At 40.3% G+C, this 18940-nt stretch overlaps 1 protein-coding gene across 1 annotated transcript; it reads left to right on the plus strand.

Annotated features, from left to right (window-relative positions):
• Positions 1 to 550: 550 nt before the first annotated feature.
• LOC108670343 (probable cleavage and polyadenylation specificity factor subunit 2) lies at positions 551 to 18763 on the plus strand. The gene is made up of 17 exons (XM_018157808.2): positions 551 to 860; positions 1637 to 1796; positions 2763 to 2868; positions 3715 to 3803; positions 4213 to 4369; positions 4679 to 4742; positions 5488 to 5719; positions 6497 to 6619; positions 7114 to 7214; positions 7900 to 8061; positions 9947 to 10103; positions 12404 to 12534; positions 14839 to 15037; positions 16136 to 16262; positions 17139 to 17203; positions 17719 to 17856; positions 18406 to 18763. The coding sequence occupies exons 1-17, from the start codon at positions 712 to 714 to the stop codon at positions 18496 to 18498; spliced, it is 2253 nt and encodes a 750-aa protein (XP_018013297.1). The 5' UTR covers positions 551 to 711; the 3' UTR covers positions 18499 to 18763.
• The last annotated feature ends 177 nt before the right edge of the window (positions 18764 to 18940 follow it).

Genomic DNA, 18940 nt, shown 5'->3' on the forward strand with positions numbered 1-18940 from the left:
TAGGCCTCTATGCTCTAGCTGCTATGGGCTCCAAAAATGGCCAGGAAGCTGTAGGGCCTCTAGCTGCTACTCTAACTGTAGATTTATAGATAGGTATATAATTATATTCCACACCTGGCAGGCTGGCACTGTGGCACACCAGTGCCAAGTTGGCAAAACTATAGAACATTTCTGGTTTTTGGAACTGAAGAATACCTCTTATTTATTAGCCCATTTTGGAAAATCAGCCAGAAGCAACCAGTAAATTAGATAGTAATACCCATGCATGCTTTGTTAAGTTGGTTTGTGGTCAAAATGACCTGTTTTGGTGCCCCTTGCTTCCTTTTATCAGAGTTTTTTTTTTTTCTAATTGGATGCATGCTGGTGATTGGTGACAGCCTGCATCATCCTGCAATATTCATGCTATGATGCTCATAACATAACATAGTATGATAGTAATGTTGGCACTGAAGAGTAGGCCTGATGTGGCTTGTCGTCAATTCTTACTTTTCGTGACTTGTTCACAGAAGATCTAGAATCATGTCATTTGACTGGATCTTTTCTGGACTAGATCTGTTAGTCAATCTAGTATCTAGTAAAGATCAATCATATTAATCATTGCTTTGTCTTGACCTATGTGATGTAGACAACTCAAAGTACATGTTCATTAAAAGAAAACAAATAAATAAATTTTGTGTTGTGCTATGGCAATGAACATTTTGTGACTACAATATGAGTTCAATTGTCAAGTTTGAAGGTATTTGGGGTGTTGGCAGTGAGACACCACATTGCTATCTTCTTACTGTTGATGACTTCACATTTCTGCTCGATTGTGGCTGGGATGAAAAATTCGACAAGGACTATATTGATCGACTATCCAAGTGAGAATTAGATCTAACTTATTTTAGTCATTTATAAATTATTTTATAGCAATCTATGAAATGGGATTTGAATAAAATCTTGAATTTGATCAGTTCTTGAGCTTGCAAGGTGAGTTTTTTTGTTGGCTTTGTGTATACATAATTCATCCATCAATAATATAACAATTTTAATTTAATTCTGTGTCTTATTGCCATTTTTTATCTAATTAGCTTTATGGTTTAACAACTCAAAATCTTTCCAGTGTCTCCAAACTCTTGAATTTAATTTGCCATATACAGCAGTTTTAAAATTTTATTCAATGAACTGTTATGCACAAAAACTTTGCTGACATTTATTGCCAGGCATTATTAAACAAAAGAGATGTGTGACTAAAATTTCAAATTTGGACAACTATGTGTTGCATGGCTGATTGATGCAAATGCTTGTCCTCAAGTCTCTGTAGCTACAAATTACAATTTTAGTCATAGGAATTAATGTGAGAAAATTCTCATCTATAAGATCCCATGTTTGTTCATGTTATCACATGGTCACTGCAATTAGAAAAAATATTATTGGTCTAACTTATTCTAAAAAAATTTCTTGATACTTACTTGTTGAAGTGAAGTAGAATCATTTGCAGCACCGGTAGATATACTCTAAAAACATTTGTCACAGTAAACTTGTAATTTATCATATTCATTTAGGATTTTGCCACTACTGTCAAGAGGCCTATTGCTATCTTTGATATGTTGTATCTTTTGTACTTGAATAATCTAAATTCTATTTATTTATACAGGGCAATCAACCATGTTGACTGCGTGTTGCTGTCCTTCCCTGATCCCCTCCACTTAGGAGCTTTCCCTTACCTGGTTGGCAAGTGCCAGCTGTCTTGTCCTGTATATGCCACCATTCCCGTCTACAAGAATGGCCAGATGTTCATGTATGACTGGTACCAGGTTAGTTCCCTTACCTGGTTGGCAAGTGCCAGCTGTCTTGTCCTGTATATGCCACCATTCCCGTCTACAAGAATGGACAGATGTTCATGTATGACTGGTATCAGGTATGGTTCTCATCATTGCTTCTTTCTCAACAAAATAATTAATTTCTAATTAATTTGTGTAATTTGTTATGTATTGGTATTATTGGCTGGAAATATAAATCTTCTTATAATTTGTGATTATAAAATTGTATTGTGATATGTGATTATCTGAGTGATTATTATGTGGTATGTGATGATTAGTTCCTGATATGTTAATTGTTAATTATATCTTGCTTTTGATAAATTACATGTCCTGAAATATGTTTGATTCACTTACCTACGAGATGTATCTAAAATGAATGACATTATCACTATTTAAGGTACTACCTATTTAAAATACTGGTGAACTTGATTCTTGTATGGACTGCTTATGTCATCAGATATTTATTCCCATGAAAATAAATAGTTGAATTTCTTAAAGCTTTTTAAAAGGATCTATGACTGCTACCTAACCTTAACCCATAATGCATTTTTCTTCTATGTATTTTCTCATGGCAACCTCAAAAATATCTTTGCTTTGGCCTCTTGTAGAAAATAAATTGTTCACATATATTTCAACAATTTTTCCTCTATAACTCATTCTATTTTTTATCGCAATATTTAGTTGTATTTAAAATTTTTGCAAAATTAATTAAGTTATTTTTTATATCACAATTGTTTACTGTGTGACAATATTCATGCAAAAGGAATTATTTGATCAATAGAACAGAAATTCTTTCAACTCTTCATCATTTTTATAGATGAGAATCATTCTGCTCCTACTGAACTACTATCAATTTGAATTTATAATAAGCCTTTTTTTGTGCATTACAAATTTTTTACTGGTAATATATTCCTAGAATAAACATATTAATGTTGTTATAATTTTGTGATCATTTGACAGAGCCACCACAGCTATGACGAGTTTGAGCTCTTTGACCTGGATGATGTGGATGCCGCCTTTGAAAGAATCATCCAAGTCAAGTATCACCAGAGCATCAACATGAGAGGTGAGGGGTCATTACTATCATAAGTTAGATCCAGCATCATTACTGTCATAAGTTAGATCCAGCATCATTACTGTCATAAGTTACATAAAATTTAAAAAGTGCGTCTCAAAATTTATATGATTGTCTTGATATGAAGAAAATTTTCAGGTAAAAATTGTACAAAATGTGGTAGCAATTGAAAATGTAATTTTTGTTGATGAAGTCAGAATGGTCAGGCAATAAATATGCTTACTTGCGTGTTATGTTTTCAATAATGTGAATGTAGAATCTTGCCCTTTGTAGGTGTATTGGAAAGAACACAGATATTTTCTCTCGAACATTCCAAATTTTAACTGGAGCTGAATCATGAATTAATTTATTCTTATTTGTCCATTAGTGAAAAAGATCATTTATGTAGGTATTCATTTATATCATGGAATGTCTGACACTTGAAGAAAACTTTAACCTCCATTATATTTTGGAGGAAAAAAAATTCCCTGTTCAGAAAAATTCATTTAATTTATTCTCTTCTGAAAGACAATTGTTAACATTTGTGATATCTTGCATGGGGCAGCCTCAATAAATATGTGTTCTTTGCATCAGTTTGCAGATTGATTTATGAATAGCAGTTATCAATTGGAAAGATAGATTTATTTGTTGTAAATTAATTGATTTATGGATAGCAGTTATCTATTGGAAAGGTAGATTTATTTGTTGTAAATTGATTATCAATGCAACTGAGATGTTGTTATTAGTGAGCTATTCAACTATTAATTTCGCATTGTTTATTTTTGCAGTTATATTTACTGGTGAGTTAAATTTTGTTGTTAGTTTATGTGGATTAAATTGAGTTGTTATGTTGGGCAGGTAAAGGGCTCGGCATGAGCATCTCAGCGCTGCCGGCGGGCCACATGCTGGGCGGCTGCATGTGGCGCATTACCAGGGACGGGGAGGAGGTAATGCTCATATAATTACCTGTGGTTACCTTCCTTGCCTGTTACCTGCAGTTACCTTCCATGCCAGTTACCTGTGGTTACCTTCCTTACCTGTTACCTGTGGTTACCTTCCATGCNGATATTATTCACACTGTTGACTACATCAAGGATATTCTTAACTCCGTTGACTACATTAAGAGTAGTCAACGAGAGTTGACTACTCTCAGAGTTAAGAGTATCCTTCAGGATAATCTTAACTCTGTTGTATACATTCAATATCCTTCAGGATAATCCTAACTCTCATTCAATCTCCTTCAGGATAATCTTAACTCTGTTGTGTACATTCAATATCCTTCAGGATAATCCTAACTCTCATTCAATCTCCTTCAGGATATTCTTAACTCTGTTGACTACATTTAATATCGTACAGGATATTCTGTACGCGGTTGACTACAACCACAAGAAGGAGCGTCACCTCAGTGGCTGTGAACTGGACAAGATATTCCGCCCATCTCTTCTCATCACCGACGCCTTCAATGCCACGTATCGTCCTGAGAGGAGGAGGCAGCGCGATTTGAAATTTGTTGGTGAGCCTTAAATTGGTATATTATTTATTATTATTTGTTGGTGAGTATTAAATTGGTACCGTCAACTGGGGTGACTTCGGCCGCGTTTTTGATTTTGTTTTGCATACTAAAACGGGGTCATAAACGATGACTAAAGTCACCCTGGTGTTTTATGACCTCGTTTATGACCCTGGCGTTTATGATCCCGGCGTTTATGACCCCGTTTTTGTTTGCAAAACAAAATAAAAAACGCGGCCGAAGTCACCCCAGTTGACGGTATGTTATTTATTATTATATGTTGGTTAGTAGAATAACCATGGTTGTTACCAGACTTACCATACATTATCAGTATGGATGCAGTCAGCCCAATGCAAACATGCAATCTCTGCAAAAAGTATTTCATTTAGATGAAGGCTATCGAAATAATATGAACGAAAAGCCGGGAATTGATGGCATTTGAGTAGGTAATGTTGAATGACTAATGTGTAAAATTTAACAATGACTTTGATTAAAATTATCCAGCGTGCCTGCCCGTTTTTGGATCAGGGGTTATGAATGGGCAGAGATGTATTATGAGCACATATATATTACTGGATATATATACCGTATTACTGAATAGGATACTCTTCTTATGCAATTTTCCTTGAATGCAGTAGAGTTCTACACTTCATTTTCATAGGTAATCGCAAATATGTCGTTGCTCTAATATTCTTCTTTTTTCTTCTCTTAGTGTTCTTCTTTCACCGGCCCCATTTGTTATTGGAATTTTGAAAATGCAAGCTTTCTTCTCTCACATTCCTGGTTAAGGTCAGCTGCAAGCGACATGCAGGGGCGGCGGACAGCCTAATTAAAGAACCATGGAATATATTTTATTTATCATGTTTAACAGGACATACTTTTCATAATGAACCGGAAATATTTTTCATATCAAACCGGTCATACTTTCCATAATGAACCGGACATACTTTTCATATCAAACCGGAAATATTTTTCATATCAAACCGGAAATATTTTTCATATCAAACCGGACATACTTTCCATAATGAACCGGACATACTTTTCATATCAAACCGGACATACTTTTCGTATCAAACCNAAATGGTGAGCAACACGTCCTACCACGTCATGCACTTCGCCAGGCAAATGGTGAGCAACACGTCCTACCACGTCATGCACTTCGCCAGGCAAATGGTGAGCAACACGTCCTACCACGTCATGCACTTCGCCAGGCAAATGGTGAGCAACACGTCCTACCACGTCATGCACTTCGCCAGGCAAATGGTGAGCAACACGTCCTACCACGTCATGCACTTCGCCAGGCAAATGGTGAGCAACACGTCCTACCACGTCATGCACTTCGCCAGGCAAATGGTGAGCAACACGTCCTACCACGTCATGCACTTCGCCAGGCAAATGGTGAGTCAAATCGTCACTCATCTCCTACAAATGGTGAGCGATGGCCTAACACGTCATACCAGACCTGGGGCCATATACTTTCAAAACTCGCTAAGTGAACGTAAGTACTTACGCTCTATTTTCTTGTCTGTGATTGGTGGATTTTGCTTGAAAGGCCGTCAATGAACGTAAGTACTTACGCTCTATTTTCTTGTCTGTGATTGGTGGATTTTGCTTGAAAGGCCGTCAATGATTGGCTGATGAACTTAGGATCTCATAACTTTTTTTGAAAGTATGGGCCCTGGCTAAGCCCACTTCGTCCAAGGTCATTAACTTTGCCTGAGTCAATTTTCCTTGACGATTTTTGGCTCTGCAATAAGCTGTAAATTTTCATTGCAATATGCCTGCATTCTAGTGAAACCACTAAGCTCCAATTAAATGATTGTTTTAATTATTATGTGGTACAGTGGACCTCAATATTTTATATATACATCTTCTCTGTACATAAATTTCTGTGCTATCTCGTCCCAAAAAAACTCAAGCCAGTTAAATTTGTTTTCGAAATAATAACATAAATCCAAGCCCCTGTAATTCTTCAACAGGTGTAGAGGAAACAACCTTGCTTTTGTCAATGCCTTGAAAAATTTTAGTCTGCTCTAAAAAAATACATTTTTTCAGTCATTAAATTTATTTCGGCCATTATTATTTCCATTGGCAACCCATATACCGTACTTACAATCTTTTTCTCAACAGATCGAGTGGATGAGTGAGAAACTGACGAAATCTTTTGACTCGAGTCGATCAAATCCGTTCAGCTTAAAGCACGTCAAGTTCTGCCACACGCTCGCTGACCTGGCCCAGCTGCCTTCTCCTAAGGTGACACTACTAGTTACTGGCCCAGCTGCCTTCTCCTAAGGTGACACTACTAGTTACTGGCCCAGCTGCCTTCACCTAAGGTGACACTACTAGTTACTGGCCCAGCTGCCTTCACCTAAGGNGTGCAGGTTGTGCTCGTAATGTGCAGGTTGTGCTCGTAATGTGCAGGTTGTGCTCGTAATGTGCAGGTTGTGCTCGTAATGTGCAGGTTGTGCTCGTAATGTGCAGGTTGTGCTCGTAATGTGCAGGTTGTGCTCGTAATGTGCAGGTTGTGCTCGTAATGTGCAGGTTGTGCTCGTAATGTGCAGGTTGTGCTCGTAATGTGCAGGTTGTGCTCGTAATGTGCAGGTTGTGCTCGTAATGTGCAGGTTGTGCTCGTAATGTGCAGGTTGTGCTCGTAATGTGCAGGTTGTGCTCGTAATGTGCAGGTTGTGCTCGTAATGTGCAGGTTGTGCTCGCCAGTTTCCCAGACCTGGAGTGCTCGTAATGTGCAGGTTGTGCTCGCCAGTTTCCCAGACCTGGAGTGCGGGTTCTCCCGTGAGCTCTTCATGCAGTGGGCGGCCAGCAGCAAGAACGCCATCATCCTCACCTCCCGGTAGCTAGAGATACATAATTAACTTTAAAAATTATATATTTTATGTTAATGTCATCACAAATAACTTTAGAAAGTACTTTATATTTGTGGCTGGTTTGTGCTTGCCAGTGCTTTTATTATTTTTTAAGTATCTTTCAGGTAACAGGTCTCATGGTTTCTCATGTCGATTATGGGTTAACAAATAATAATAATAATGATTGATGATGTGCAGACCTAGGTATATAAGGTAAATTGCAGATTGCCTGGCTCTGCCTTCAGATTAAGTTTAGATTTGTAAATTACTTTACATTTTTACGTTTTTTAACATGACAGTATGTGATGAAGAATGTGGAACATTGGCAAATCTTTAGGATTTTAAGAAAGCAGTTTTTGAAAAGTGTATTTCTATAACTACCGGTAGTCATTTATTTAATTGAAACATTGCTTGTCTTGAATTTTTTTGGAAATTACTTTACATTTTCATGTTTTTTTTTCACATTACGACCTTAACAAAGAATGTGGAACATTGGCAAATCTGATTTGAAGAACGCAGTTTCAGAAAAGTGTATTTCTATAACTAGACATTTATTCAATTGAAACATAGTCTTGCGTTTTGCTTAGGACTGGTGAAGGCACTTTAGCTCGCCGGCTGATAGACAACCCAAACTTATTTAATTGAACTATTGTTGTCTTGTGTTTTGCTTAGGACTGGTGAAGGCACTCTAGCTCGCCGGCTGATAGACAACCCTAACTTGCGCGTGTTCAAACTGATGGAGAAGAGGCGCGTGATCCTGGAGGGCGAGGAGCTGGAGGAACATCTGGCCATGCTGCGGCAACACAGAGTTATGGAGAGGATGAAGGATCCTGTGTGAGTTGTGTGACTTGTGTGAGGGTCCTGTGTGAGTTGTGAGAGGATCCTGTGTGAGTTGTTAGAGGATCCTGTGTGAGTTGTGTCAGGATCCTGTGTGAGTTGTGTCAGGATCCTGTGTGAGTTGTGTCAGGATCCTGTGTGAGTTGTGTCAGGATCCTGTGTGAATTATAAGTGAAAAGCCATTTCGTCCCTGGACCTAATGAATACGTGTACCAAGTTTCATCGAGGTTCATTAGTTTGAGAGATATTCCTTGATCATTGAATTTGGAAATTGATCGTACGTGAGACCGGAAGCGAGTCCGGCCGTTAATTTGTCGGAGACGTAAACCCAGGAGAGGTTAAAAAATATAACTCAGTACTCACTGCAGTGAGTGACAGAGCACATTTTCTCGTCGACGTAAACGTGAAGTCTCGGACGGACAGACAGGCGGACGGACATGGCAAGCACAATAGTGCATTTTTCAATAAATGAGAAAATGCGTTAAAAACAGATCTGGGTGACAAAACCATCGCTGGGAGTCATGCATTGCTGCATGTGTTGTGTACAAATCGTCAAACAAACGTTCGAACTTCTGACTTCGACTTCGGACTACCGCCCTCCCCCCTATCGCCTTTCTACCGGCCTCTTCTTCCTTACCGCCCCCCAAAATCTTTCCATAGCCCCTAGGGGGGCGATATCGCCCACTTTAGGAATCACTGACCTAAATAATGAATGGAAAGCCATTTTGTCCCTCTAAATAATTAATAGACAACCCTTTAGCAAAATGATTAAGTTGACTTCAAATTTTTCCCTTCATAAATAGGAATTCTATTTCATATATCTTATATTTTTATGAATAATTAGAAAAACTTCTCTTAGCAGCTGACAAGAGGAAATTTTTTGTGATATATAATATTCATCTAATTGACGATGAATTTGACTGTCAACTAACGTTTTCTGTGTGACGTCATAGTGAAAATGTGAGGAAATTTTCATGCTCAAGTATTAACTTAGAATTTAAATTCGTGTATGGAAGATATTTTATTTATTTAGGTGATAGCAACTCTCACTTATCAATTATCATTGCGTTGTTCAACTTAAAATAAAATTCCTATCTGGGAGCTATGTTAATTTTTTAAGTAATAGCAACTCTCCGTTGGTTTTTTTCAAATATCAACATAAAATTTAGCTCCATAACTAGGAGCAATGTTTCTTTTTAAGTAGTTGCACTAACTATTTTTCTGTGCTTATGTCAATTTAAAAATGTAACAAGGTATCTGGAAATTCTGTTGGTTTTTAAGTGATGAACACTCTTCATTGTTTAGTTCAAGTATCAAATATAATTGAACTCAATATCTGTAAGATATGGTAATTTTGTAAGTAATGGCAACTCTGCTTTGTTATGTTCAAGTATTAAATATAATTGAACTCCATATCTGTAAGATATGGTAATTTTTTAAGTAGTGGCAACTCTGCTTTGTTATGTTCAAGTATTAAATATAATTGAACTCCATATCTGTAAAATATGTAAATTTTGTAAGTAATAGCCACTCTCCATTGTTTAGTTCAAGTATCAAATATAATTGAACTCTGTATCTGTAAGATATGGTGATTTTTTAAGTAGTGGCAACTCTCCTTCGTTTTGTTCAAGTACAGGGTGCGGCAGAGAGGACGGACGGTTTTATAAACGTCATGAAACAGTACATTTTCACTGGAAAACAACTTCATTGATGCAATTAGGTTCACAAATTTATAAACTTGAATTGAACTCCATATGTAAGATATGTCAATATTTTTTAAGTAATGGAACTTTGCTTTGTTTTGTTCAAGTATCAAATTTAATTGACCTCCATGTCTGTAAGATATTTTGTAAGTAATGGCACCTCTGCTTTGTTTTGCCAGCGTTGATTCTTCAGACGAAGAAGAAGACCCGGAGCTGCAGCTGCTGGAGTCCGGCAAGCACGACATCATCTGCCTCGAGAGCAAGACCGTGGCGGGGGGGCAGGGGCCTATGAGGTCTAGGAAGCACCACCACATGTTCCCTTACCATGAGGAGAAGGTTAGCTGCATGGTACACTACCATGACCATGTCGGGGGCCCATGAGGTCTAGGAAGCACCACCACATGTTCTCTTACCATGAGGAGAATGTCAGCTGCATGGTAGAACGCTGGTAAACATATTCTACAGAGTCAATTATGAAAGTAATGAGCATGATGTTATTGTGACGCGACGGTAGATGGCAGCGCGGTCAAACCGGCTGGGGAATGTGGTGGGGGATATGCTCTTTCAGTGCATCCGGTCGTCAGTTGAGTTCGAACAGTATGAGCGGAGAAACGAGCCTTCCGCGTGAAGTGTGTTTTCGACCTTTGTAACATAGCGCGATGGAGCGTTCGCTGGAACAACGATACGCCATGAAGTTTTGCGTAAGGATTGGAAGAAATGCAACCGAAACATTCCAGATGCTGCAAGAAGCCTTCAAAAACGATTGCATTTCAAGATCACAATCTGGGAAGTGGCACAAGGCGTTCAAGGAGGGCCGGGAGAAGGTCGCCTACGAACCGCGTTCTGGACGCCCAACAACAGCCCAAACTGAAGAGAACGTGGATCGTGTGCGCGAAGTTTTGCGATCAAAACTATGATCATTGTCTGTGACATCCGAGTAATAGTCCATTGTGAGTTTGTACCGCAAGGACAAACTGTAAACTCAGCCTTTTCAACATCCAACACCATGTTACAACGTTCCTGAGAGGCATTCCCGTCGAGGAGTTTCAGGGCAAACACTTCTCCGCAAGTGTATTGATGCAGGAGAAATGTATTTTGAAAAATATTGAATATTTGTACAAATTACGATCAATAAATGTTATCTGTACAAATTACGATCAGTAAATGTTATTTGCGAAAAAATGCTCATTACTTTCATAATACACACTGTACCATAAAGCCTGGTAGTGAGCGTTATTGACAGTGAGAGTACCATAAAGCAGGGTTGGCGATTTTTTTGATTTTTTTAAAAAAATCAAAAAAATCAAAAATCAATGATTTATTTGATTTTTTCATGATTTTTTGATTTATTTTATTTTTTTGATTTTTTCAACTTTTTTGTCTTTTTGAAGTGTTATTTTTTATGTTGCAATTAGCCTACTAACAATAACAGTATATGGATCATAATGGATGGCTAAAAAGGGCACTTATTGCCTTCAATAATGGCCAACAGGCCAAGGTGGTGTTTACCACTTAGGGATTTTTAGGTAAACAATTATTGGTAAGTCTATTCATTAGCTTTGTTAAGTTTGTATGGAGCAAGGTAATGAGCTAAATATTGACCATTTAACTGGCTTCAATATACAAAAACACTTCAGGAATGCAGATCTTCTAAACATTGAAGAGTCACATAACAGATAGGTAGCTGATAGCACAGTGCACAGCACAATCAATAGATCTACCAGTTTTATGTCCTATAAATCTACCAGACTCTACCCTCTATACACACCGACTAGTAGTGACTGTAGCTGATAGCACAGTGCACAGCACTATCAATAGATCTACTAGTTTTATGTCCTCTTAATCTACCAGACTCTACCTCTACCCTCTATACACACCGACTAGTAGTGACTTTGTGACTGACTGCACTGTTCCCATTTAATTCACACCAATAAACCAATACTAAACATAAACTGAACGATAACCAAACAAACCTCATACGACTTGAAACGTCACTTAAGTTATGAGAAAATCTAATACTGTTTGAAATAAACATGTGCACAATTCAAATATATTATATCCATTCACTGCATTTAATTATTTTATATATAGTCTTATAATTGTAATTGTTTTGTTTCTAGTTTTAAATTCACATATTTAAAGATTGAAAATAAATATTTTAATTAGAATACTCGTATTAGGGTGGATAATCTTTCTAATTGCCTAAAAGGTCAATACAATCTCAACCTCCCAATAATAAAGCTTGGTTGACACAGGACGTAGAGAGTACCATAATGTGAGAGTACCATTAAGTGAGAGCTAGTAAAAGTACCATAAAGCCTGGTTGACACAGGACGTAGACCTTTCTTTATTCTATGAATACATCAACTGTTTAAAAATGCCGTTCATATTTAATGGCGTGGTGAAGATAGTGACTTTTACTAGACAAATTTAGTTAATCCTTTTTAATTGATACTTAGCCATCATCAATGCAATTTCTATTTAATCGCACGGAGTTGACAGAGCGTTGCTGTCAGTATACAAATGTTTAATCACTAGTGTATAGGTATATACTGTCATCTATGTAACTTGTATCTGAAGGCCTGGTGACAAAATTACCTTCACTTGATTTGGCTAATTAATAAAGCATATTGCAGACCCGCAGCGACGAGTACGGCGAGTTCATCAACCACGCAGACTTCGAACACCTCGTGCCTACGCTGACGGAGGGGGATGATGACGCGGCCAGAGAACCTCTGCAGCAGCTCAACAGGGACATCATTGGTTGGTATTACTTGAATCTATTAATATTTCACATCTATTAATCCCTAACATCTATTGATACTTTGCATCTATGAATACGGTACTTTACATCTATTAATACTTCACATCTATCAATCCCTAACATTTATTGACACTTTGCATCTAGTAATCCGTTACATCTATTAATACTTCACCTTTATGAATACATAACATTTTTAAAAAATTTTCATGCATTTCTACTTTTGTTCAACTGCACAGAAATTTTTTTTTATTCTGATACTGTCTCTGCACATGAGGCAAAGTCTGAACAGCCCTCTGGAGACAACACTATATCCTCTGTTGTTATATTGCTATTTATCTTCTCAGCGTAAGCCTGGATGAAAGGAAATTTTTTACTGTTAATAACTTTTATAATTATATGGATCTGCAAAGTGCCATACTATCAGAAATCATTTAATTTCACGTAGAGGTCTGCCTAAGTACAAATAGCGGACGATTTCTCGCCTGTATTGTTGGGCTTACCTTGAGAGACTATTAGTGACAGGCTGACGGAGGTACGAACTCATAACTTTGTAACTTTGATAGTACGGCGCCGCGCGTGAAGTTTTTAGCGTTAGGCAGATACTTTAGTTCAGATTTGTAACATTTAGGTTCAGCATCATCACACTATATTTTAACACCTGCACGTCACACTGTAACACCTGTCACCACCCCTACACTAATACCTGTCACCACCGTCACACTGTAACACTTGTCACCACCGTCACACTGTAACACTTGTCACCACTGTCACACTGTAACACCTGGCACCACCCCTACACTAACACCTGTCACCACCCCTACACTAACACCTATCACCACCCCTGCACTAACACCTGTCACCACCCCTACACTAACACCTATCACCACCCCTACACTAACACCTGTCACCACCCCTACACTAACACCTATCACCACCCCTACACTAANCCCTGCACAGGTCACTAGAAACTATCATTCCTAGCATCATTCCCCCCTGCACAGGTCACTAGAAACTATCATTCCTAGCATCATTCCCCCCTGCACAGGTCACTAGAAACTATCATTCCTAGCATCATTCCCCCCTGCACAGGTCACTAGAAACTATCATTCCTAGCATCATTCCCCCCTGCACAGGTCACTAGAAACTATCATTCCTAGCATCATTCCCCCCTGCACAGGTCACTAGAAACTATCATTCCTAGCATCATTCCCCCCTGCACAGGTCACTAGAAACTATCATTCCTAGCATCATTCCCCCCTGCACAGGTCACTAGAAACTATCATTCCTAGCATCATTCCCCCCTGCACAGGTCACTAGAAACTATCATTCCTAGCATCATTCCCCCCTGCACAGGTCACTAGAAACTATCATTCCTAGCATCATTCCCCCCTGCACAGGTCACTAGAAACTATCATTCCTAGCATCATTCCCCCCTGCACAGGTCACTAGAAACTATCATTCCTAGCATCATTCCCCCCTGCACAGGTCACTAGAAACTATCATTCCTAGCATCATTCCCCCCTGCACAGGTCACTAGAAACTATCATTCCTAGCATCATTCCCCCCTGCACAGGTCACTAGAAACTATCATTCCTAGCATCATTCCCCCCTGCACAGGTCACTAGAAACTATCATTCCTAGCATCATTCCCCCCTGCACAGGTCACTAGAAACTATCATTCCTAGCATCATTCCCCCCTGCACAGGTCACTAGAAACTATCATTCCTAGCATCATTCCCCCCTGCACAGGTCACTAGAAACTATCATTCCTAGCATCATTCCCCCCTGCACAGGTCACTAGAAACTATCATTCCTAGCATCATTCCCCCCTGCACAGGTCACTAGAAACTATCATTCCTAGCATCATTCCCCCCTGCACAGGTCACTAGAAACTATCATTCCTAGCATCATTCCCCCCTGCACAGGTCACTAGAAACTATCATTCCTAGCATCATTCCCCCCTGCACAGGTCACTAGAAACTATCATTCCTAGCATCATTCCCCCCTGCACAGGTCACTAGAAACTATCATTCCTAGCATCATTCCCCCCTGCACAGGTCACTAGAAACTATCATTCCTAGCATCATTCCCCCCTGCACAGGTCACTAGAAACTATCATTCCTAGCATCATTCCCCCCTGCACAGGTCACTAGAAACTATCATTCCTAGTTCATTCCCCCCTGCACAGGTCACTAGAAACTATCATTCCTAGTACCATCCCCCCTGCGCTGGTCACTAGAAACTATCATTCCTAGTACCATTCCTCTCTGTCCAGGTCACTAGAAAGTATCATTCCCCTCTGTCCAGGTCACTAGAAAGAATCATTCCTAGTATCATCCCCCCTGCGCAGGCCGTGAGCCCCGGACGTATCATCCTGGTGCGGGGCTCCCAGGCGACGTTGAACGGCCACGCGGGCGCCCTACGCAGCGTGTGCCCCCACACACCCATCCACACGCCCGTCCTGGGGCAGGTCGTCCTGGCGTCCACGCACACGCTCATGCAGCAGGTGTGTACGTCACGCAGCAGGTGTGTACGTCATGCAGCAGGTGTGTACGTCACGCAGCAGGTGTGTACGTCACGCAGCAGGTGTGTACGTCACGCAGCAGGCGTGTATGTCACGCAGCAGGCGTGTATGTCACGCAGCAGGCGTGTATGTCACGCAGCAGGTGTGTACGTATCACAGCAGGTGTGTACGACACGCAGCAGGTGTGTACGTCATGCAGCAGGTGTGTACGTATCACAGCAGGTGTGTACGACATGCAGCAGGTGTGTACGTCACGCAGCAGGCGTGTATGTCACGCAGCAGGCGTGTATGTCACGCAGCAGGTGTGTACGTCACGCAGCAGGCGTGTATGTCACGCAGCAGGCGTGTATGTCACGCAGCAGGCGTGTATGTCACGCAGCAGGTGTGTACGTATCACAGCAGGTGTGTACGACACGCAGCAGGTGTGTACGTCATGCAGCAGGTGTGTACGTATCACAGCAGGTGTGTACGTCATGCAGCAGGTGTGTACGACATGCAGCAGGTGTGTACGACACGCAGCAAGTGTGTACGTATCACAGCAGGTGTGTACGCAACAGGCAGTGAGTAATGATTCGGATCTTGAGTGACTTGAGTGATCCGCTTATTTTTTCCATTCCTAATCTGATTTAGGAATTAGTAACTCATAACTGTGAATGCCATTATGGGAAAAATTTCTAAATTCTGGCTACAAAAATGATGTGATTCCTGCTTGCCCTGTGGCCGTACCATCAAAACTCGTTTAAGTATACGTAGCGGCCTAAGTATACGTAGCGGCCCTAGTAACCCTAGTACGAGTAGCGGCCTAAGTATACTTGTTAATCTCGAAATGCCATCAGTGATTGGCTGACCAAGTCGTAATTATATTTGCTAGTACGGCACCAGGGTCCATACTTTCAATATTCACTAAGTGAACGTAAGTACTTACGCTCTATTTTCTTGTCTATGATTGGTGGATTTTACTTGGAAGGCCGTCAACGATTGGCTGATGAACTTACGATCTCTTAACTTTTTTTGAAAATATGGGCCTAGATGTGTAACTTTTTCTCTTTCGCATCACGAACGCCTTTCCTGACGTCACAGATTCAGTTGTCGGATCCGCTGCTGCGGTCTCTGAAATTCTTCCGCACGTCCGGCATCCGCGGCGCTGAGGTCGCCTGGCTCGACGGCATCACTAAGAAGAGGAAGAGAACTCAGCAGCTCGAGCAGGGTGAGGGGGAGTGTGGGTGAGGGGGAGTGTGAGTGAGGGCCAGTGTGGGTGAGGGGCAGTGTGGATGAGGGGGAGTGTGGGTGAGGGTGGTAATAGAGAGCTGTGGTGGTGCAGTGGTGAGAGACTCGCACCCAGCGCCCGGGTTCGAGTCCCACTGAGGACAAGTTCTTCCGGGAAGCTCAGCTCATGGTCAACTCAGCCATTCATCCAACTCTGGTTGATAAATGAGTACCTGGCTTGTCCAGGGTGTTGTGTAATGCAATCGAATGGTTCTGGCGGGTCAGCGAGCCAGTGATGGTCGTAGAATTACCATTGGCATTAAGTGCCCGGAAAAACTGACCTATCACCACCCCTCCCTAGTCACCATTACCAGTTTGGGCAATTACAACAACAGGGTGGTAATAGTGATTATGGGTGGGGGTGGTTATAGAGTGATAATGGGTGAGGGTGTTTCTGTTATGATTATGTGTGATATGATTCGAGGTGAGAGTTATTTGGTATGATTTCGATCGATAGTCGTTCGGGGTGATTATGCGTAAGGGTAATTGTGGATGGTCTGGATAATGGGTGAGTGTGATTTTGAACAAAGGGCAGGTGGTGATCCGAGTTTGGAAAGTTTGGATAAATCATTTAGTTTCATTTCTTCACAATTATAGGATTAATATATAAAATAAATAACTTTCCTGAATGGGGAAAATTTCGCTGCTTGTACGAGAAATTCAAGATAAAAATATTCAGTAAAACATGACATTATATCGTGTAGGAGCTGTCTCTGACTGACCAGTTTAGGATTGTAAGTTCTGTTTCTCCGCATCCCATCTGAATGTGGAGAAAAAATATTTCATCACAAATATCTATATCGTTCATATTATTCAGTTATATCATCGGCGGAGTCCGTGGACGACGAGCTGCTGGTTGTGGAGGAGGCTCCTCCTGAGAAAGTAAGCCTTAAATATTTCTCTTGATATTTCTGTTGAATAAATCGATAATTCATGAGTTATTTGCTTGAAAATTATGGTTATATAATAGTAATAGCTGTTTCAGCGTTTAGTAGGCCGTAGGCCTGTCGCCGAATCTCAACATCGCGGAACATTCACTGCATTTTGCGGTCTCGAACTCGCAACTCACTGCTACAATTCTGCTGTGCTTAACCGCCCGGCCTCCTTGCCGATTCTGACCAGAAACTGGCGCACAGATCTGGGATCGAACCCGCACCTCTCTGCTCCAATCTTGGTACCCTGAACTTTAACCACTGGTCCACCCATATCGTTGAAGTTGTTTGCAAAGTTCACGAAAAACCAATCATGATTAGATCTGCGCTCACGACATGGTGCTCACGGTTATTTGTCCCCCCTGCTCAGGGCTGCGCTCACGATTATTAGTCTCCGCTTAAATCAGCCATCACAATTATTTGTCCCTGCTCAAATCTGCGCTCACGATTATCCATCTTTCGCAGATATGTGCTCACGACACGGTGCTCATCAACGAGCTGCGGCTGAGCGACTTCAAGCAGGTGCTCGCTAAGGCAGGCGTCATGGCCGAGTTCAACGCCGGCATCTTGTGGTGCGCCAACGGCACCGTCGCCTTGAGGAAGGTTAGTAACCAGTGTGTCGAAATTGATGATTATTCATTTCGCAAAATTAATAATTATTGCATGAAGATTAATGAAATCGTTGAATTAACACTGGCATCTTGTTGATCGCCAATGAAACCGTCGCCTTGAGGAAAGTTAGTAACCAGTGTGTCGAAATTGATGATCATTGCACGAAGATTAATTAAACTTTTGCTTACCCGTAGCCTTAATTACGTTAGTAATCATTGCATTACATTTATAAGGTATTTATTACATGAAGATTATTTAAACTTATTAGTAGCCTATTGCCTTGTAATCACTAATCAGTGCGTCAAAATTAAAAATTAAGCGCCGAGAGGAAATTCTGGTTTCATTTAAGGGGATGAAGCTGCCCTGAAATGGACCTAGTGACGCCACTGGGTTTAACAACCTTTGTATTCAGTGAATTGATTCACTTGTAAATATTATTGTAATAATATTATTATTAGAATTAGTTTAATCTTCATCTGAAAGAATTATGTTCCACAACCCGAGTGTTAAGTAAATAAACGTTTATTTGACGTTGTGCAGCAAGAGGCTGGGAACATCGCCGTGGAGGGCGCGTTGACTGAAGATTATTTCACCGTACGCGAGCTGCTCTACGCGCAGTACGCGCTGCTCTGATATGCTCTACGCTCTTCTGATTGCATTCTGAAACTGGAACCTATTTACTTTTTGTTGATATTTTCCGTATAATTTTAGTGCCAGCTGCTTTTTTCAATATTGAATTAAGTCAACCTACTCTTAGAAATTTTGAGTTTCAATACTTGGTTATATTTCAGACATCATCGCTTAATTGTTAGATTTCATTCTATTTGTATTTCATCTACTTCATTTTGTACAGCAGCTCAATGAATTAGGCATTCAATAAAAAACAATGTCAACTCTGTTCTTATCTTGCTCTTTTCCTGGCTCACCAAATATCAGCCATTAGATCCCTTGACGCCTCAGTGTAGAGAAATTTTTCTTCAGTTTGGACGTCGTACTACAGTGAAGATGCAATTTAAAATAGGCACGCATGGACATTATCTCAGCAATGAAAGTACCTACAAACCAAGAGCTTTTC

The sequence above is a fragment of the Hyalella azteca genome, unplaced genomic scaffold, assembly GCF_000764305.2.
Source record: "Hyalella azteca isolate HAZT.00-mixed unplaced genomic scaffold, Hazt_2.0.2 contig13728, whole genome shotgun sequence".
NCBI classification, from domain to species: Eukaryota; Metazoa; Arthropoda; class Malacostraca; order Amphipoda; family Hyalellidae; genus Hyalella; species Hyalella azteca.

Bases quoted from the DNA above. Each gene is read 5' to 3' on its own strand.
- LOC108670343 (XM_018157808.2), top strand. From the start codon at position 712: ATGAGTTCAATTGTCAAGTTTGAAGGTATTTGGGGTGTTGGCAGTGAG. The intron at 4,743-5,487 runs GTATTTCATTTA...GCACTTCGCCAG, and splicing joins ACATGCAATCTCTGCAAAAA to GCAAATGGTGAGCAACACGT. The intron at 8,062-9,946 runs GTGAGTTGTGTG...TTGTTTTGCCAG, and splicing joins GAGAGGATGAAGGATCCTGT to CGTTGATTCTTCAGACGAAG.